The sequence below is a fragment of the Bombina bombina genome, chromosome 1, assembly GCF_027579735.1.
Source record: "Bombina bombina isolate aBomBom1 chromosome 1, aBomBom1.pri, whole genome shotgun sequence".
NCBI lineage: Eukaryota > Metazoa > Chordata > Amphibia > Anura > Bombinatoridae > Bombina > Bombina bombina.
Window position 1 is genome coordinate 361420026 of NC_069499.1, and position 22090 is coordinate 361442115.

At 41.2% G+C, this 22090-nt stretch overlaps 1 protein-coding gene across 3 annotated transcripts in view; it reads right to left on the reverse strand.

The window, feature by feature from the left end:
• The window catches only part of ZRANB3 (zinc finger RANBP2-type containing 3), a 1006798-nt gene that overhangs the window by 496507 nt on the left and 488201 nt on the right, over positions 1-22090 (reverse strand). For all 3 annotated transcript variants that reach the window (XM_053698237.1, XM_053698236.1, XM_053698238.1), the window contains one exon: positions 10808-10927. In XM_053698237.1, the coding sequence (XP_053554212.1) occupies positions 10808-10927 (120 nt within the window). The remainder of the gene's footprint in view (positions 1-10807; positions 10928-22090) is intronic.

Below are 22090 nucleotides of genomic sequence, written 5' to 3' on the forward strand. Positions count from 1 at the left end.
CCTCATGCTCTTCAGTATTTTCTAAAACAGAGCAGTCGCGCTTTCGCTGATAAGTGGGCATTTTGGCTAAAATGTTTTTGATAGAATTATCCATTACAGCCGTTAATTGTTGCATAGTAAGGAGTATTGGCGCGCTAGATGTACTAGGGGCCTCCTGTGTGGGCAAGACTGGTGTAGACGAAGGAGGGGATGATGCAGTACCATGCTTACTCCCCTCACTTGAGGAATCATCTTGGGCATTATTTTCTCTAAATTTTGTGTCACATAAATCACATCTATTTAAATGAGAAGGAACCTTGGCTTCCCCACATTCAGAACACAGTCTATCTGGTAGTTCAGACATGTTAAACAGGCATAAACTTGATAACAAAGTACAAAAAACGTTTTAAAATAAAACCGTTACTGTCACTTTAAATTTTAAACTGAACACACTTTATTACTGCAATTGCGAAAAAATATGAAGGAATTGTTCAAAATTCACCAAAATTTCACCACAGTGTCTTAAAGCCTTAAAAGTATTGCACGCCAAATTTGGAAGCGTTAACCCTTAAAATAACGGAACCGGAGCCGTTTTTATATCTAACCCCTTTACAGTCCCTGGTATCTGCTTTGCTGAGACCCAACCAAGCCCAAAGGGGAATACGATACCAAATGACGCCTTCAGAAAGTCTTTTCTATGTATCAGAGCTCCTCACACATGCATCTGCATGTCATGCTTCTCAAAAACAAGTGCGCAATACAGGCGCGAAAATGAGACTCTGCCTATGATTAGGGAAAGCCCCTAGAGAATAAGGTGTCCAATACAGTGCCTGCCGGTTATTTTACAAAATTCCCAAGATTAAAATAATTCCTCAAGGCTATGGAGTATAAAATATGTAAATCGATTTAGCCCAGAAAATGTCTACAGTCTTAAAAAGCCCTTGTGAAGCCCTTATTATTCTGTCTGTAATAAAAATGGCTTACCGGATCCCATAGGGAAAAACAGAATTTATGTTTACCTGATAAATTTCTTTCTCCAACGGTGTGTCCGGTCCACGGCGTCATCCTTACTTGTGGGATATTCTCTTCCCCAACAGGAAATGGCAAAGAGCCCAGCAAAGCTGGTCACATGATCCCTCCTAGGCTCCGCCTACCCCAGTCATTCGACCGACGTTAAGGAGGAATATTAGCATAGGAGAAACCATATGGTACCGTGGTGACTGTAGTTAAAGAAAATAAATTATCAGACCTGATTAAAAAAACCAGGGCGGGCCGTGGACCGGACACACCGTTGGAGAAAGAAATTTATCAGGTAAACATAAATTCTGTTTTCTCCAACATAGGTGTGTCCGGTCCACGGCGTCATCCTTACTTGTGGGAACCAATACCAAAGCTTTAGGACACGGATGAAGGGAGGGAGCAAATCAGGTCACCTAAATGGAAGGCACCACGGCTTGCAAAACCTTTCTCCCAAAAATAGCCTCAGAAGAAGCAAAAGTATCAAACTTGTAAAATTTGGTAAAAGTGTGCAGTGAAGACCAAGTCGCTGCCCTACATATCTGATCAACAGAAGCCTCGTTCTTGAAGGCCCATGTGGAAGCCACAGCCCTAGTGGAATGAGCTGTGATTCTTTCGGGAGGCTGCCGTCCGGCAGTCTCGTAAGCCAATCTGATGATGCTTTTAATCCAAAAAGAGAGAGAGGTAGAAGTTGCTTTTTGACCTCTCCTTTTACCTGAATAAACAACAAACAAGGAAGATGTTTGTCTAAAATCCTTTGTAGCATCTAAATAGAATTTTAGAGCGCGAACAACATCCAAATTGTGCAACAAACGTTCCTTCTTTGAAACTGGTTTCGGACACAGAGAAGGCACGATAATCTCCTGGTTAATGTTTTTGTTAGAAACAACTTTCGGAAGAAAACCAGGTTTAGTACGTAAAACCACCTTATCTGCATGGAACACCAGATAAGGAGGGGAACACTGCAGAGCAGATAATTCTGAAACTCTTCTAGCAGAAGAAATTGCAACTAAAAACAAAACTTTCCAAGATAATAACTTAATATCAACGGAATGTAAGGGTTCAAACGGAACCCCCTGAAGAACTGAAAGAACTAAATTGAGACTCCAAGGAGGAGTCAAAGGTTTGTAAACAGGCTTAATTCTAACCAAAGCCTGAACAAAGGCTTGAACATCTGGCACAGCTGCCAGCTTTTTGTGAAGTAACACCGACAAGGCAGAAATCTGTCCCTTCAGGGAACTTGCCGATAATCCTTTTTCCAATCCTTCTTGAAGGAAGGATAGAATCCTAGGAATCTTAACCTTGTCCCAAGGGAATCCTTTAGATTCACACCAACAGATATATTTTTTCCAAATTTTGTGGTAAATCTTTCTAGTTACAGGCTTTCTGGCCTGAACAAGAGTATCGATAACAGAATCTGAGAAACCTCGCTTCGATAAAATCAAGCGTTCAATCTCCAGGCAGTCAGCTGGAGTGAAACCAGATTCGGATGTTCGAACGGACCCTGAACAAGAAGGTCTCGTCTCAAAGGTAGCTTCCAAGGTGGAGCCGATGACATATTCACCAGATCTGCATACCAAGTCCTGCGTGGCCACGCAGGAGCTATCAAGATCACCGACGCCCTCTCCTGATTGATCCTGGCTACCAGCCTGGGAATGAGAGGAAACGGCGGAAACACATAAGCTAGTTTGAAGGTCCAAGGTGCTACTAGTGCATCCACTAGAGCCGCCTTGGGATCCCTGGATCTGGACCCGTAACAGGGAACTTTGAAGTTCTGACGAGAGGCCATTAGATCCATGTCTGGAATGCCCCACAGCTGAGTGACTAGGGCAAAGATTTCCGGATGGAGTTCCCACTCCCCCGGATGCAATGTCTGACGACTCAGAAAATCCGCTTCCCAATTTTCCACTCCCGGGATGTGGATAGCAGACAGGTGGCAGGAGTGAGACTCCGCCCATAGAACAATCTTGGTCACTTCCTCCATCGCTAGGGAACTCCTTGTTCCCCCCTGATGGTTGATGTACGCAACAGTCGTCATGTTGTCTGATTGAAACCGTATGAACTTGGTCCTCGCTAGCTGAGGCCAAGCCTTGAGAGCATTGAATATCGCTCTCAGTTCCAGAATATTTATCGGTAGAAGAGATTCTTCCCGAGACCAAAGACCCTGAGCTTTCAGGGATCCCCAGACCGCGCCCCAGCCCGTCAGACTGGCGTCGGTCGTGACAATGACCCACTCTGGTCTGCGGAATGTCATCCCTTGTGACAGGTTGTCCAGGGACAGCCACCAACGGAGTGAGTCTCTGGTCCTCTGATTTACTTGTATCTTTGGAGACAAGTCTGTATAGTCCCCATTCCACTGACTGAGCATGCACAGTTGTAATGGTCTTAGATGAATGCGCGCAAAAGGAACTATGTCCATTGCCGCTACCATCAACCCGATCACTTCCATGCACTGAGCTACGGAAGGAAGAGGAACGGAATGAAGTATCCGACAAGAGTCCAGAAGCTTTGTTATTCTGGCCTCTGTTAGAAAAATCCTCATTTCTGAGGAATCTATAATTGTTCCCAAGAAGGGAACCCTTGTTGACGGGGATAGAGAACTCTTTTCCACGTTCACTTTCCAGCCGTGAGATCTGAGAAAGGCCAGGACGATGTCCGTGTGAGCCTTTGCTCGAGGGAGGGACGACGCTTGAATCAGAATGTCGTCCAGGTAGGGTACTACTGCAATGCCCCTTGGTCTTAGCACCGCTAGAAGGGACCCTAGTACCTTTGTGAAAATCCTTGGAGCAGTGGCTAATCCGAAAGGAAGCGCCACGAACTGGTAATGTTTGTCCAGGAATGCAAACCTTAGGAACCGATGATGTTCCTTGTGGATAGGAATATGTAGATACGCATCCTTTAAATCCACCGTGGTCATGAATTGACCTTCCTGGATGGAAGGAAGGATAGTTCGAATGGTTTCCATCTTGAACGATGGGACCTTGAGAAATTTGTTTAAGATCTTGAGATCTAGGATTGGTCTGAACATTCCCTCTTTTTTGGGAACTATGAACAGATTGGAGTAGAACCCCATCCCTTGTTCTCTTAATGGAACAGGATGAATCACTCCCATTTTTAACAGGTCTTCCACACAATGTAAGAACGCCTGTCTTTTTATGTGGTCTGAAGACAACTGAGACCTGTGGAACCTCCCCCTTGGGGGAAGTCCCTTGAATTCCAGAAGATAACCCTGGGAGACTATTTCTAGCGCCCAAGGATCCAGAACATCTCTTGCCCAAGCCTGAGCGAAGAGAGAGAGTCTGCCCCCCACCAGATCCGGTCCCGGATCGGGGGCCAATATTTCATGCTGTCTTGGTAGCAGTGGCAGGTTTCTTGGCCTGCTTTCCCTTGTTCCAGCCTTGCATTGGTCTCCAAGCTGGCTTGGCCTGAGAAGTATTACCCTCTTGTTTAGAGGACGTAGCACCTTGGGCTGGTCCGTTTTTACGAAAGGGACGAAAATTAGGTCTATTTTTTGCCTTGAAAGGCCGATCCTGAGGAAGGGCGTGGCCCTTACCCCCAGTGATATCAGAGATAATCTCTTTCAAGTCAGGACCAAACAGCGTTTTCCCCTTGAAAGGAATGTTTAGTAGCTTGTTCTTGGAAGACGCATCAGCCGACCAAGACTTCAACCAAAGCGCTCTGCGCGCCACAATAGCAAACCCAGAATTCTTAGCCGCTAACTTAGCCAATTGCAAAGAGGCGTCTAGAGTGAAAGAATTAGCCAATTTGAGAGCATTGATTCTGTCCATAATCTCCTCATAAGGAGGAGAGTCACTATCGAGCACCTTAATCAGTTCATCAAACCAGAAATATGCGGCTGTAGTGACAGGGACAATGCATGAAATGGGTTGTAGAAGGTAACCCTGCTGAACAAACATCTTTTTAAGCAAACCTTCTAATTTTTTATCCATAGGATCTTTGAAAGCACAGCTATCCTCTATGGGAATAGTGGTGCGTTTGTTTAAAGTAGAAACCGCTCCCTCGACCTTGGGGACTGACTGCCATAAGTCCTTTCTGGGGTCGACCATAGGAAACAATTTTTTAAATATGGGGGGAGGGACGAAAGGAATACCGGGCCTTTCCCATTCTTTATTAACAATGTCCGCCACCCGCTTGGGTATAGGAAAAGCTTCTGGGAGCCCCGGCACCTCTAGGAACTTGTCCATTTTACATAGTTTCTCTGGGATGACCAAATTTTCACAATCATCCAGAGTGGATAATACCTCCTTAAGCAAAATGCGGAGATGTTCCAATTTAAATTTAAATGTAATCACATCAGATTCAGCCTGCTGAGAAATGTTCCCTAAATCAGTAATTTCTCCCTCAGACAAAACCTCCCTGGCCCCCTCAGATTGGGTTAGGGGCCCTTCAGAGATATTAATATCAGCGTCGTCATGCTCTTCAGTAACTAAAACAGAGCATCCACGCTTACGCTGACAAGGGTTCATTTTGGCTAAAATGTTTTTGACAGAATTATCCATTACAGCCGTTAATTGTTGCATAGTAAGGAGTATTGGCGCGCTAGATGTACTAGGGGCCTCCTGAGTGGGCAAGACTCGTGTAGACGAAGGAGGGAATGATGCAGTACCATGCTTACTCCCCTCACTTGAGGAATCATCTTGGGCATCATTGTCATTATCACATAAATCACATTTATTTAAATGAATAGGAATTCTGGCTTCCCCACATTCAGAACACAGTCTATCTGGTAGATCAGACATGTTAAACAGGCATAAACTTGATAAGAAAGTACAAAAAACGTTTTAAAATAAAACCGTTACTGTCACTTTAAATTTTAAACTGAACACACTTTATTACTGCAATTGCGAAAAAACATGAAGGAATTGTTCAAAATTCACCAAACTTTCACCACAGTGTCTTAAAGCCTTGAAAATATTGCACACCAATTTTGGAAGCTTTAACCCTTAAAATAACGGAACCGGAGCCGTTTTAAGCTTTAACCCCTTTACAGTCCCTGGTATCTGCTTTGCTGAGACCCAACCAAACCCAAAGGGGAATACGATACCAAATGACGCCTTCAGAAGTCTTTTATAAGTATCAGAGCTCCTCTCACATGCGACTGCATGCCATGCCTCTCAAAAACAAGTGCGCAACACCGGCGCGAAAATGAGACTCTGCCTATGCTTTGGGAAAGCCCCTAAAGAATAAGGTGTCTAAAACAGTGCCTGCCGATATTATTATATCAAAATACCCAGAATAAATGATTCCTCAAGGCTAAATAAGTGTTAATATCAATCGATTTAGCCCAAAAAAAGTCTACAGTCTAAATAAGCCCTTGTGAAGCCCTTATTTACAATCGTAATAAACATGGCTTACCGGATCCCATAGGGAAAATGACAGCTTCCAGCATTACATCGTCTTGTTAGAATGTGTCATACCTCAAGCAGCAAAGGACTGCAAACTGTTCCCCCAACTGAAGTCAATTGCTCTCAACAGTCCTGTGTGGAACAGCCATGGATTTTAGTTACGGTTGCTAAAATCATTTTCCTCATACAAACAGAATTCTTCATCTCTTTTCTGTTTCTGAGTAAATAGTACGTACCAGCACTATTTGAAAATAACAAACTCTTGATTGAATAATGAAAAACTACAGTTAAACACTAAAAAACTCTAAGCCATCTCCGTGGAGATGTTGCCTGTACAACGGCAAAGAGAATGACTGGGGTAGGCGGAGCCTAGGAGGGATCATGTGACCAGCTTTGCTGGGCTCTTTGCCATTTCCTGTTGGGGAAGAGAATATCCCACAAGTAAGGATGACGCCGTGGACCGGACACACCTATGTTGGAGAAATGACAGCTTCCAGCATTACATCGTCTTGTTAGAATGTGTCATACCTCAAGCAGCAAAAGTCTGCTCACTGTTCCCCCAACTGAAGTTAATTCCTCTCAACAGTCCTGTGTGGAACAGCCATCGATTTTAGTAACGGTTGCTAAAATCATTTTCCTCTTACAAACAGAAATCTTCATCTCTTTTCTGTTTCAGAGTAAATAGTACATACCAGCACTATTTTAAAATAACAAACTCTTGATTGAATAATAAAAACTACAGTTAAACACTAAAAAACTCTAAGCCATCTCCGTGGAGATGTTGCCTGTACAACGGCAAAGAGAATGACTGGGGAAGGCGGAGCCTAGGAGGGATCATGTGACCAGCTTTGCTGGGCTCTTTGGCATTTCCTGTTGGGGAAGAGAATATCCCACAAGTAAGGATGACGCCGTGGACCGGACACACCTATGTTGGAGAAATATTTTCCCTCTCTGTATGGTTGTGAATGTAGTGTGTAAATTGTTGGTATCGGAACCAGTGATAAAAAATTCCCCCATGGTATTCCATGAGCTCCGACCTAGGTTTTAATTTAGTGTTCTGTAGCACATTATAGCATAGGGCCACATCAGATAGATTTGTGGCTGGACACTGAGGGGCAATAGAGTGCAAAGGTAAATCCGGGTTATTTAATAAATGGGGTTAGTGGTGAGGTATTAGTGGAGATAATAGGCATTTTTGTGAAATACTTGTCCCACAGTTTATATGTCTCCAGTGTCGATTTGGAAATATTGTCGTCAAACTGCCTGTTCTGGGGAGTAAGACAGTAGTAACCACCCAACTGAGAAACACTAGCTAAATTACACTCCAAAGAAACCCATTCCTTGCTTTGGGAGTTTTTACACCAATCAGCTATTCGGGTAAGGAAGACCGCCCATCTGTAATATTGTAAGTGCGGCACCCCTAGACCACCTCCCTCTTTTGTGCGATACATAGTAGACTTAGATATCCTCTGTCTTTTATTTTGCTAGATATAAGTGTTAATTATCTTTTGTAGTGCAAATAATTGGGAATCTGGAATATCAATGGGGAGTGTTTGAAGGATATAAAGTATCTTTGGCAGTATAGACATTTTAACTGCATTAATTCTACCGATCCAAGAGAGGGTTTTGTTTTGCCAAGAGTGTAGCTCCTGCTGTATATTTTTAGTGAGGGGGAAATAGTTGAGTGTAGCCAGTAGGTGTGGGGATGTAGATAGGTGGACCCCTAGATATTTTGTGGAGATTGTTTGATATTTGAATTGGTGGGTCACCACTATATTTTGGATATCGGTTTGAGGGAGCCCTATACTTAAGAATTCTGATTTGCTTGCATTCACCTTAAAATTTGAGTGTGAGCCGTAAAGTGAAAGTTCTTCCATAAGAGACTGGATAGAACTTTTCGGGTGGATAACGTTAAAAATATGTCATCTGCATAAAGAGTAACTTTATACTCCTGGGGACCTATTTGGAGTCCTCTGATATTAATATTGTGTCTAATTCTAGTGGCCAGAATCTCCAACGCCAACACAAATAATAGCGGGGAGAGTGGGCACCCCTGTCTCGTGCCGTTCCATATGGGAAGTGTATGGGAGAGGTCACTACACAATACAATTTTAGCACTTGGGCGACTATAGAGGGAAAATATTTTGTCAATGAAGATAATTGGGAATCCAAATTTTGTTAAGGTCAGTCTAAGGAAATTCCAATGTAGCCTATCAAAAGCTTTTTATGCGTCCATCGACACGAACACAGAGGGGATTTGATGTGAGGACGCAACAGGGTGATTATTTTAGTAGTGTTATCCCGGGCCTCTCGGTCTGGTGTGAAGCCTGCCTGATTTATATTAATTAATGATGGGAGGACCCTATTCAAACGATGTGCTAAGATTTTGGCGTAGATCTTGATATCCTCATTCAAAAGTGAGATGGGTCTATAGTTAGATGTGTAGTCAGGAGATTTCCCCGGCTTGGGGAGAACCGTTATGTGAGCTTCCAGCATAGATGCTGGAAAGGGTGCAATATGGGCTGCATGATTAAACATGTGTAGCATGTGAGGGAGTACAACTGGTTGAAAGGCTTGATAATATCTAACCGACAATTCATCGGGGCCAAGACATTTCCCCACATTCAGATTTATAATAGCCAGGGTAATTTCCGAAGGAGTGATCGGTCATTGTCTACCATGTCCGTGCCTTTTTGTTGTTGGATGTTATATATATTAAAGTAATAGTTGTGAAATTGTTGTAAAATCTCAGGGGTGGTCTGGACCTTCGTGTTATCAAGTGCCCTAATGTGATGTATATATGCTTTCAACCTTTTCCGTTTAAGGGCTCGAGCTAAGAGTTTCCCCGCCCTATTCCCTTCATAGAAATTTTTTTTGTTTAGAGCGCATATGGGTTTTTTGCTGTTCTACCGACAGAAAATCATTAAGTTGATCACGGATGGTTTTTATGTCTGCTAGGAGTTGACCATCAGTGGGATCTTGTTTATGATCATGTTCAGCTTGGGCCAATTTAGAAGTAAGAATGATATAGAGTTGCTTAACGATTTTTTAAATGTGGGATTTAAGTGCAGTAAGTTCCCCTCTAATGATACATTTATGGGCTTCCCAAAGTATATAAGGGTCCTCGACAGAGTTGATATTTTTCTCAAAGTATTCAGTCAGTGATTTAGTTAGTTTCTCTAGACACAGAAGGGAGTCATCTAATCTCCAGTTACTGGGAGTGTGTCCGGTGTCTGGCATAAAATACATTTTTAAACAAATTTATGTTGGTATAGTAGTTGTCCCACCATAGATGGAAGACTTTGCTCAGCAAGGGTAGGAGGAGATCCCACACAATCTTGCCATTTGTGCCAATTGAATCTGTGCCAGTAGGAATGTATGCAGTGTTTCCTCACGATACCCTTTACCAAGGTCAGTGCCCAAAACATTTAAATTTATTTTAGGCCAGTGGAGCGCCAGATGTTTTTTTTTTTTTTAACATGGTGAGAATTTGGATTTGCCGACAGAGACTGGCTGGCAAATAAATTTGTTTAACTAGCTATGTTCTCAAATATGTTGTCATTGAGAAACAGATTAAAATAATTTGTTGGCTCACAAAGTGAAATGCTTGTTGTGCCCTAAATATGGGTATTTCAGGGGCAGTTATGTTTGGGGTACCAAATTTTTATCTGAAATTGTTCGAACGCCTCATTTTAGATGGTGGTACGCTGGGAGCACCATCACAAGGGTTGATCACAGAACACTGTTCACAGACAAAATGTTGATGATCAGAAACAGCAGAAAAGGGTTAAAATTGAATAACTGATCAGAAGTGAAAAGTTTAGTTAATTTGTTTAATAGTATAGAACTATAGAACTATGGGACACTTTGCATCACTGACCTGTCTTCCTCTCTCACCTCATATCGCAGTGAGGGAAGAGAGGAAGCAGAGACAGTGCTGACAGCAAATGATTGCACTCATTGGCTGTCAAATTGAATCAGTGCCTCAGAATCACTGATTCTAAGCGCTGATTGGATCCTTGGGGTCCCCCAGCCAGATACAGCTCATTTTCTCATGGAGGGGAAGCAGGATGCCGTAAAAGTTAGGACGTTCCATCCAGTCCTAAAAGTGTTAAAGCCTAGCGGCTTTTAGAACGTCCTAACGAAATCTAATACACTGGCATATATTATTATTATTTTCTATTGTTAAATTATTGGTCTTGCAATTCAGTTAATTGCTAATAAAATGACTTTACTGTCTCTTTATCTGAATGTTAACATTCCTTTGGCTACCATATGAACATATTTGCAGCTTAGCATTCAAAATTACACATAGCACATGAAGACATACAGATTTTGTATCTCTGCAATAACGTTATTCAGAACAGCCAACATTAGTTGAATTTTGTATTTAATGATAAAATAAATGTGATGGTCATACTAGAGAGAAGAGAACCATAACATACCTTGCCCTCTATGACGGCCTCAGTACAAGCCTGCAGCATGGTAAGGTGATGTGCAAAAACCAGAAATTTCAGCTTGTCATTTTCCAGCATCATTTTTATATAGTCTTTAACAGCTCCAGCCTAAAATAAAAAAAAAAAGACAATTAATTAATAAAGATGTTTGCAGCAATTAAACAAATATTTTAACACTGAAATTACCTTATAAGTAAAATGCTCACATCTCCATTAAAGGGATAGGAAAGTCTAAATTAAAAGTGCATGATTCAGATAGAGCGTGTAAATTCACTTCTATTTTAAAAAGTGCTTCGTTCTATTGGTATCCCATTTTGAAAAAGAATATGTGCATATCCTACACTAAAGGGAGCTAAACTGCAGATTGGTGCTTGCACACATTTGTCTCTTGTGATTGGCTAACTAGATGTGTTCAGCTATCTGCCAGCAGTGAAATGATGTTCCTTCAGCAAAGGATAATAAGAGAATAAAGCAAATTTGATGATAGAAGAAAATGTTAAAGTTGTTTAAAATGGTATGTTCTATCAAAATCATGAACTTTTCTCTTTAACATGCCTTCCCCAGAATTAAAATAAAAGGTTTTATTCAGGACAGGAATATCTGTTAGATTTATACTCTGTCACTCTCAGTTACACATATGGAAAATTACAGTAGGAAAGCTAGAAAGCAGGAAAGGACCAAAGCAGGGCAAAACCTAATTTAAGCTTACCTGATATATTTATTTATTTCATGGTGGTGAGAGTTCACGATCCATCACTCCTGGGAATTACTCTTCCTTACCACTAGGAGGAAGCAGAGATTCCCAAATTCCAATAACTCTATAAAACCCGACCCACCTCACTGGCAATTCAGTCTGAAATATAGCCAAGTCAAAAAGACAGGAAAAGGATCAAGAGCAAACAAATAGGAGCAGGGAAAAAAAATGTGCATAAAAAATAATTAAACACCAGAAAAAAACAGGATGGGGTCTCGTGGACTTTTATGACCATGAAAGAAATTAAAGGGACATAATACTCATATGCTAAATCACTTGAAACTGATGCAGTATAACTGTAAAAAGCTGACAGGAAAATATCACCTGAGCATCTCTATGTAAAAAAAGAAGATATTTTACCTCACAATCTCCTCAGCTCAGCAGAGTAAGTTCTGTGTAAAAAGTTATACTCAGCTGCAGCCCAGCTATAGGTAAAAAAAAAATAAAAAAAAAAATGAAGAATTAACAGCAGCCAATCAGCATCAGCAGTGCTGAGGTCATGAACTCTTTTACTGTGATCTCATGAGATTTGAATTAACTCCCATGAGATTTCATAGTAAACGTCCTTTAAACTGAATAGGGAAATAACATTAGAGTGCACGAGGCTCAACCCTTCGGCTGTCCCAGGACAGACATACCAATATGCTGCTTAGAAGTCCTTTATAATGGGATGTGGCTACTGAGGAACTTTTGAGGTAAAATATCTTTCTTTTTTACATAGAGATGTTCAGGTGATATTTTCTAGTCGGCTTTTTACAGCTATGCTGCAGCACTTTCAAGTGTTTAAACATTTGGGTATTATGGCCCTTAAATTTATTAGGTAAGCATAAAAAAGGTATTCTTTCATACATGTGGTGAGAGGCCACAATCCATTACTCCCGGGAACAAATACATAAAGCAGTGGAGTCTACGAATAATAAAACATACAGGGTGGGATTTAAGAAACATCCTTTTCAGAGTAAAACTAAATACACAACCCCAATAAAACCAAACAAAAAGGGCAAAAACCATGAAAAAAATAACCAACAGGCAAATTATTGTCCTGAGAAAACTACCTAAAGGACTATCCAACCAAAGGCCGCCTCAGAAGAAGCAAAAACACTAAAATGGTAGAATATAAGAAAAAAAATAGCTACCTTGCAAAATTGGACAACTGAAGCCTCATTCCTAAAAAGGCCAAGAAATGTCACTTGATCAAATAAAATGAGTGGTAAATCAATGCGGAGGCTAACCTGACTCCAAAAAAAAATCCTAATGGGACAGAAGTCTCAACCAATGAGACAAAGAAATGGCAGAAGCTTACAGCCCTAAGCACAAACTCACTCCTGTTGGATACAGAAAAAAGAAACAACACTAGGAAAGAAATCAAATCTAGTCCTAAGAAACTGCCTAATCCTAATAAAATATGATAAGGAAGAACACATAAAACATAATTTATGTAAGAACTTACCTGATAAATTAATTTCTTTCATAGTGGCAAGAGTCCATGAGCTAGTGACAAATAGAATATACATTCCTACCAGCAGGGGGAGAAGTATCCCAAACCTCAAATGCCTATAAATACACCTCCCACTACACTCATACCTTAGTTTAACGAATAGCCAAGTGATGAGGTGTAAAAAGGAGTAAAAAAAAAAAAATACAAAAAGAGGAACTGGAAAATAATGTGCTATTATACAAAAAAAATCATAACCACCAAACAAATAAAGTGGGTCTCATGGACTCTTGCCACTATGAAATAAATAAATTTATCAGGTAAGTTCTTACATAAATTATGTTTTATTTCATGTAATTGGCAAGAGTCCATGAGCTAGTGACGAATGGGATATAATACCCAAGATGTGGAAAACCACAGAGTCACTAGAGAGGGAGGGATAAAATAAAAACAGCTATTTCCACTGAAAAATTAAATCCAACATTTTTTAAAAACACTCAAATCATAGGCAGAAGAATCAAACTGAAACAGCTGCCTGAAGAACTTTTCTACCAAAGACTGCTTAAAGGGCCATTATACACTCATTTTTTTCTTTGCATAAATGTTTTGTAGATGATCTATTTATAAAGCCCATAAAGTTTTTGTTTTTTTTAAATGTATAATTTTGCTTATTTTTAAAGAACATTGCTCTGATTTTCAGACTCCTAACCAAGCACCAAAGTTTTATTTGAATACCGTCAGCCACCTTCTCCAGCTTGCTCCTGTTTGTGTAAAGGGTCTTTTCATATGCAAAAGAAGGGGGAGGGGGGGAGTGTCTTATATCCCACTTGCAATGGGCTTTCCAACTGCCTTTTCAACAGAGCTAAACTGAAAGCTTCTAAGTACGTTTTTAAACCATTTTATACTGGATTTTTATATCAGTATCTGTGCATCTTATTCTTTATAGTAGTGTCTATTACATGCAGTTATATGAAAATGAGTGTATACAGTCCCTTTAAGAAGAAGCAAACACATCAAAACAGTAAAATTTATTAAATGTATGTAAAGAAGACCAAGTTGCTCCTTTGCAAATCTGATCAACTGAAGCTTCATTCTTAAAAGCCCAGGAAGTGGCGTCTGATCTAGTAGAATAAGCTGTAATTCTCTGAGGCGGAGACTGCCCTGCCTCCAAATAAGCCTTGTGAATTAAAAGTTTCAACCAAGATGCCAAAGAAATGGCAGAGGCTTTCTGACCTTTCCTGGAACCAGAGAAAATAACAAATAGACTAGAAGTATTTCTGAAATCCTTAGTAGCCTCAACATAGTATTTCAAAGCTCTTACCACATCCAAAGAATGTAAAGATCTTTCAAGAGAATTCTTAGTATTAGGACACAAGGAAGGAACACCAATTTCCCTATTAATGTTGTTAGAATTCACAAAGGCAAAAATGTAAACGAAGTCCTCAAAACAGCTTTATCTTGATGGAAAATCAGATAAGGAGACTCACAAGAGAGAGCCAACAACTCAGAAACGCTTCTAGCAGAAGATAGCCAAAAGAAATAACACTTTCCAAGAAAGTAGTTTAATATCCACAGAATTATTATTCTTTATTTATAAAGCGCCAACAGATTCCGCAGAGCTTTCCATGGATACAAGGATAGAAGTACAACGGAGAAACAATACAATAAAAGACAAAATTTTACAGACAGATACAGGGGGAATTGAGGGCCCCATTCCCGTGGAAATGTACAATCTAGATGGGTAGGAGGATGGGAAACAGGAGGTGGGGACTGTGACGTGGGAATGAAATTAGTGGGGAGATGAGGGCAACTTTTGGGTTAGTGAAGTTCATTTGTTAATGAGTCGGGTGAAAGGCTTCCCTGAACAAAAAGGTCTTTAGAGAACGTTTAAAGGAGGAGAGGTTAGGGGAGAGTCTGACGGCTTGATGATGTGCGTTCCAGAGGGTTGGTGCCGCACAAGAGAAGTACTGTAGTCTAGCATGAGAGGAGGTGATGGTAGAGGACACAAGTTGCAGGTCATTGTTAGGTCTTAGGGGGCAGGCTGGAGTATATTTGTTGATGAGGGAGGACAGGTAGGGTGGGGCAGCATTGGTAAGGGCTTTGTAGGTCAGGGTGAAAATTTTAAATGTAATTCCGCTGTGAATGGGAGCCAGTGAAGGGACTCACAGAGAGGTGCAGAAGAAATGGAGCATCGAGAAAGGTGGATTAGCCTGGCAGATGCATTTAGGATGGATTGAAGGGGAGAGAGGCGGGAGAGAGGGAGGCCAGTTAGCAAGATATTGCAGTAGTCAAGTCGGGAAATTATCAGGGAGTGGATAAGCAGTTTAGTAGTTTCGTCACTCAGAAATGGATGAATTTTGGAGATATTGCGTAGGTGGTTGCGGCAGGATGAAGAGAGCAGTTGGATGTGGGGAATGAAGGACAGATTTGAGTCAAGTGTAATAACCCTAACACTTGTTAAGAATATGTACTTGAGTAGTACTGTTATTTGGCAGTCGGTGTGTACTTATAAGCTGTCTCTGAACATGGACTATTAGGAAATAGTAGGTCTGTAACACTAAACACAAAGATGAACACTATAATGAAGTGACACCATAATATACTTAGTGTATTTATCTGATTGGTATCAGAGAGATCTTGTTAACCTGTGCTTAAATGAGAAGAGAAAGTTCGTAGATCTATTAGAGAGGAGTTTAAGAACTTCCAATAGCTTTTCAATGTAGTGCAGGTTGCAGGTACTTCACGAATGCAAGATGCAAATTATAGTTCACAACAAAAAGTACATTTTATGAGCACGGCTCTAAACTTACAGGAGAAGTTCCAGGGGAGTCAGAACACTGCACGGCGTTGCTCTGAGTTTGCAAACAAAGAAGAGGGAGGAGTTTTACTTTTGCGCAGCGCTTCAGGAAATCCCTGCTGCGTGTGACGTCACCAAACTCGGATGTTGTTTGCAATGTAACGCTACAGAAAAAAGTCAGACAAGGTACATATAATTGTTGAAATAGTAGTCCGCTTTGATAGTAAACCTTGGATATGAGTGCCTGTTGTTGTCCGGGGTTAGGAGAAATCAAATTAACGAGTGCTGCAAATACAGAAGTTGTGGTTGCGTAGTCCTGGAGGAAGTTCTTAGTAAGCTCACACGAAATAGACCTGTAGAAATTTGATAGGAGAGTGCAATGGTGGTTAGAGCAATCAAACACTAGCTTAGGAGAATAGGTGATACTCAATGCTGAATACACAAAATACTAAGCACTGATTGTTCTGTGAGCAGGTGTTTTAAAGGGGGCGTGTAAATGCCATTGGTGAAGAAATTAAAGGTATACAACCTGACCAGGGATTCCTGACATCAAGTGTGACTCCAAGGCAGCGGACTTGGGGTGATGGGGAGATAGTGGTCCCGCCAACAGTGATGGAAACATTAGAAACTGTAGTAGAGTTAGAGGGGGGGTATTAGAAGAAGTTCGGTCTTGACCATGTTTATTTTTAGGTGGTGAGAGGCCATCCAGGAGGAAATGCCAGATAAGCAGCCGCTGATGTGAGAATTGACAGAAGGAGAGAGTGCAGGCGTGGAAAGGTAGATCTGGGTGTCATCAGCATAGAGGTGGTAGTTGAAGCCATAGCTGTTGATAAGTTTACCCAGTGAAGAAGTGTAAATAGAGAAGAGTAGAGGACCCAGGACAGTGTCTTGAGGTACTCCAACAGAGAGAGGCTATGGAGAGGAGGAACCACCAAAAAAAGAGAGTGAGAATGATCTGTTAGAGAGATAAGAGTGAATCCAGGAGAGGGCACTGTCACAGAGCCCAAGAGAACTAAGACTCCGTAGGAGAAGGGGATGGTCAACAGTGTCAAAGGCAGCAGAGAGGTCAAGTAAGATGAGCATAGAGTAGTAGCCTTTGTTTTTAGCAGAAAGGAGATCGTTAGTAACCTTGGTGAGGGCAGTCTCAGTTGAGTGTTGGGGACGGAAGCCAGATTGCATGGGGTCGAGCAGTGAGTCGGAGGACAGGAAGTGGGTTAGTCGACCGAAAACTAGTTTTTCAAGGATTTTTGAAGCTAGCGGGAGCAGTGATATGGGTCGGTAGTTGGCAGGAAAGTTAGGGTTAAGGGAGGGTTTTTTGAGGATGGGGGTGACCTTTGCATGGTTGAAGGAGGCAGTAGAAAGTGATAGGTTGAATATAATAAAGAATAATAATAATAAAAAGAATGCATAGGCTCAAAATGAGGAATCTGCAAAATCCTTAAAACCAAATTGAGACTCCAAGGAGGAGAAATAGACTTAATAACAGGTTTGATACAAACCAAAGCCTGAACAAAACAGTGAAAATCAAGTTTATGAAATAAGACAGAAAGAGCTGAGATTTGTCCCTTCAAAGTATTTGCAGACAAACCCTTATCTAAACCATCCTGAAGAAACTGTAAAACCCTAGGAATTATAAAAGAATGGCAAGAAAATTTATCAGGAGCACCATGAAATATAGGTTTTCCAAACCCGATAGTAAAACTTCCTTGAAACAGATTTACCAGCCTGTAACATAGTTCTAATCAATGAGTCAGAGAAACCTCTATGACTAAGCACTAAGCGTTCAATTTCCACACCTTCAAATTTAGTGATTTATGATCCTGATGGAAAAAACGGCCCTTGTGACGGAAGGTCTTAAAAGAAGTGGCCAAGGTTGGCAACTGGATATCCAGACAAGCTCCGCATACCAAAACATGTAAGGCCATGCTGGTCCTATCAGAAACATATGTGATTGTTCCATTATGATCTTGGAGATCACCCTTGGAAGAACTAGAAGTAGAAAAATGTAAGCAAGTTGGTAAAACCAAGGAACTGCTAAAGCATTCACCATCTCCTCCTGATGATCCTTGGACCTGGAAAGGTATGTGGGAAGTTTCTTGTTCAAACGGGAGGCTATCAGATCTATTTCTGGAAGACCCCACATCTGCTCAATCTGATGAAACACATCTTGATGGAGAGACCACTCCCCCGGATGCAAAGTCTGACGACTGCGATAATCTGCTTCCCAATAGTCTACACCTGGGATATAAATCGCAGAAATTAGACAAGAGCTGGACTCCGCCCAAGAATGTATCCGAGATACCTCTTTCATTGTCCCTCCCTGATGATTGACATATGCCACTATTGTGATATTGTCTGTCTAAAAACAAATAAAAAGTTCTCTCTTCAATAGAAGCCAAGTCTGAAGAGCTCTGAAGATAGCACAGAGTTCTAAAATATTGATTGGTAACCTCGCCTCTTGAGGTTTCCAAACCCCTTGTAATGTCAGAGACTCCCAGACAGCTCCCCAACCTATAAGACTTGCATCCGTTGACATCACAGTCCAGGAAGGACGAACAAAAGAGGCCCCTCGAACAATACGGTGATGGTCCAACCACCAAGAGAGAGAGAGAGTTGAATGTTGGGATTGAAGTATATCAGTTGTGATATCGGAGTATAATCCCTGAACAATTGATTCAGCATACAAAGCTGCAGAGGTCTCATATGAAAACGAGCAAAGGGGATCGCATCCGATGCTACAGTCCTAAGACCTAATACTTCCATGCACATTACCACTGAAGGGAATGATCGAGACTGAAGGTTTAGACAAGCTAAAACCAATTTCATTCATCTCTTGTCTGTTAAAGACAGTCATGGACACTGAATCTATCTGGAAACCTAAAGAGGTGACCCTTGTCTGAGGAATCAAGAAACTTTTTTGTAAATTGATCCTCCAACCATGCCTTTGAAGAAACCACACTAGTTGTTTTGTGTGACATTCTGCTAAATGAAAAGACTGAGCTAGTACCAAGATATCGTCCAAATAAGGAAACATTGCTAGACCCTGCTTTCTGATTACAGATAGAAGGGCACAAAGAACCTTCGAAAAGATTCTTGGAGCTGTCGATAGGCCCAATGGTAGAGCGACAAATTGGTAATGCTTGTCGTCTAGAAAAGAGAGTCTCAGAAACCGATAGTGGTCTGGATGAATTGGAATGTGGAGATAAGCATCCTGTAAGTCTATTGTGGACATAAAATGCCCTTGCTGAACAAAAGGCAGAAAAAGTCCTTATAGTCACCATCTTGAAAGTAGGGACTCTTACAAAACGATTTAAAAACTTCAGATCCAGAACTGGTCAGAAAGAATTCTCTTTCTTTGAGACAATGAATAGATTTGAATAGAAACCCAAACCCTGTACCTGGAGAGGAACTAGAACAATTACCACTGAAAGCTCTAGGTCTGAAACACATTTCAGAAAAGCCTGAGCCTTCACAGGATTTGTTGGAACATGACAAAGAAAAAATCTTCCCACGGGAGGTCTTATTCTGAAACCTATTCGATACCCTTGAGACACAATATTCTGAATCCACTGATTCTGAACAGAATCTGTTGAAATGTCCTGAAATAATTTCAATCTGCCCCCCACCAGCTGAACTAGATTGAGGGCTGTACCTTCATGCAGTCTTGGGGGCTGGATTTGTTTTGTTTATAAGGCTTGGTTTTATTGCAATTTGAAGATGGTCTCCAATTGGAACCAGAGGCCTAAGGGGAAGGAGTGGTTTTCTGTTCTCTATTCTGACAAAAGGAAGGAAAATTATTAGGAGCCTTAAATTTACCCTTAGACTTTTTATCTTGGGGTAGAAAAACTCCCTTCCGCCCAAGTGATAGTGGAAATAATAGAATCCAATTGAGAACCAAATAAATTCTTAACCTGGAAAGATAGAGATAGTAATCTAGATTTAGACACCATGTCAGCATTCTGAGATTTAAACCATAAAGCTCTTCTAGCTAAAATAGCTAAAGACATAGATTTAACATTGATCTTTATATAGATTTAACATTGATCTTTATAACGTCAAATATAGCATCACAAATTAAATGATTAGCATGTTGAAGCAGAAGAACAGTGCTAGACAAATCAGGATCTTCTACCTGACGAGCTAAACTGTCCAACCAAAAAGTAGAAGCAGCAGCCACATCAGCCATAGAAATGGCAGGTCTAAGAATATAGCCAGAATGTAAGTTTTTCTGATATAAGATTCAATCTTCCTGTCTAAAGGATCCTTAAAAGAAGTACTATCTTCCATAGGGATGGTAGTACGCCTGGCAAGCGTGGAAATAGCCCCATCAACTTTAGGGACTTTTCCCCAAAACTCTAAATTAGCCACAGGTAAAGGATATGACTTCTTAAACTTAGAATAAGGATTAAAAGAAAATCCAGGCTTAGACCATTCCTTAGTAATAACAGAGATAGCATCTGGAATAGGAAAAACCTTTGGAGGTTTAAAAACAGAATTTAAACGTTTACTGGCTTTGATATCAAGAGGACTAGACTCTTTAATACCCAAAGTAACCAAAAACAGAATTTATGTTTACCTGATAAATTTCTTTCTCCAAAGGTGTGTCCGGTCCACGGCTTCATCCTTACTTCTGGGAATATTCTCTTCCCCAACAGGAAATGGCAAAGAGAGCACAGCAAAAGCTGCCCATATAGCCCCCCCTCTGGCTCCGCCCCCCAGTCATTCGACCGACGGTTAGGAGAAAAAGGAGAAACTATAGGGTGCCGTGGTGACTGTAGTGGATAAAGAAAGAAATTTTTCAAATCTGATTAAAAACCAGGGTGGGCCATAGACCGGACACACCGTTGGAGAAAGAAATTTATCAGGTAAACATAAATTCTGTTTTCTCCAACATTGGTGTGTCCGGTCCATGGCTTCATCCTTACTTGTGGGAACCAATACCAAAGCTTTAGGACACGGATGAAGGGAGGGAGCAAACGAGGTTACCTAAACGGAAGGCACCACGGCTTGCAAAACCTTTCTCCCAAAAATAGCCCCCGAAGAAGCATAAGTATCGAATTTGTAAAATTTGGCAAAAGTATGCAGAGAAGACCAAGTCGCTGCCTTACAGATCTGATCAACAGAAGCCTCGTTCTTGAAAGCCCAAGTGGAAGCCACAGCTCTAGTAGAATGTGCTGTAATTCGTTCAGGAGGCTGCCGTCCGGCAGTCTCATAAGTCAATCGGATGATGCTTTTCAGCCAAAAAGAATGAGAGGTAGCAGTAGCTTTCTGCCCTCTCCTCTTACCAGAATACACAACAAACAAGGATGAAGTCTGTCTGAAATCCTTTGTTGCTTCTAAATAGAACTTTAACGCACGGACCACATCTAGATTGTGTAACAAGCGTTCCTTCTTTGAAACTGGATTCGGACACAGAGAAGGAACAACAATTTCCTGGTTGATATTCCTGTTGGAAACGACCTTTGGAAGAAAACCAAGCTTGGTACGTAAAACTACCTTATCTGTATGGAATACCAGATAGGGAGAAGTACATTGCAAAGCAGATAATTCAGAAACTCTTCTAGCAGAAGAAATAGCAACCAAAAACAGAACTTTCCAAGATAGTAACTTAATATCTATGGAATGCATGGGTTCAAACTGAACCCCCTGAAGAACTGAAAGAACTAAATTTAGACTCCAAGGAGGAGTCATGGGTCTGTAAACAGGCTTGATTCTAACTAACGCCTGTACAAACGCCTGTACATCTGGCACTGCTGCCAGACGTTTGTGTAGCAAAACAGACAGAGCAGATATCTGTCCTTTTAAGGAACTAGCTGACAAACCTTTATCCAGACCTTCTTGGAGAAAGGAAAGTATCCTAGGGATTTTAATTCTACTCCAAGGGAACCCCTTGGATTCGCACCAACAGATATATTTTTGCCATATCTTATGGTAAATCTTCCTAGTTACAGGTTTTCTGGCTTGAACCAGAGTATCTATGACTGAATCTGAAAACCCACGCTTAGATACAATCAAGCGTTCAATTTCCAGGCAGTCAGTTGGAGAGAGACTAGATTTGGATGTTCGAACGGACCTTGTACCAGAAGATCCTGTCTCAAAGGTAGCTTCCCTGGTGGAGCCGATGACATATTCACCAGGTCTGCATACCAAGTCCTGCGTGGCCACGCAGGGGCTATTAGGATCACTGAGGCCTGCTCCTGTTTGATCCTGGCTACAAGCCTGGGAAGGAGAGGAAACGGTGGAAACACATAAGCTAGGTTGAACGAACAAGGCGCCACTAATGCG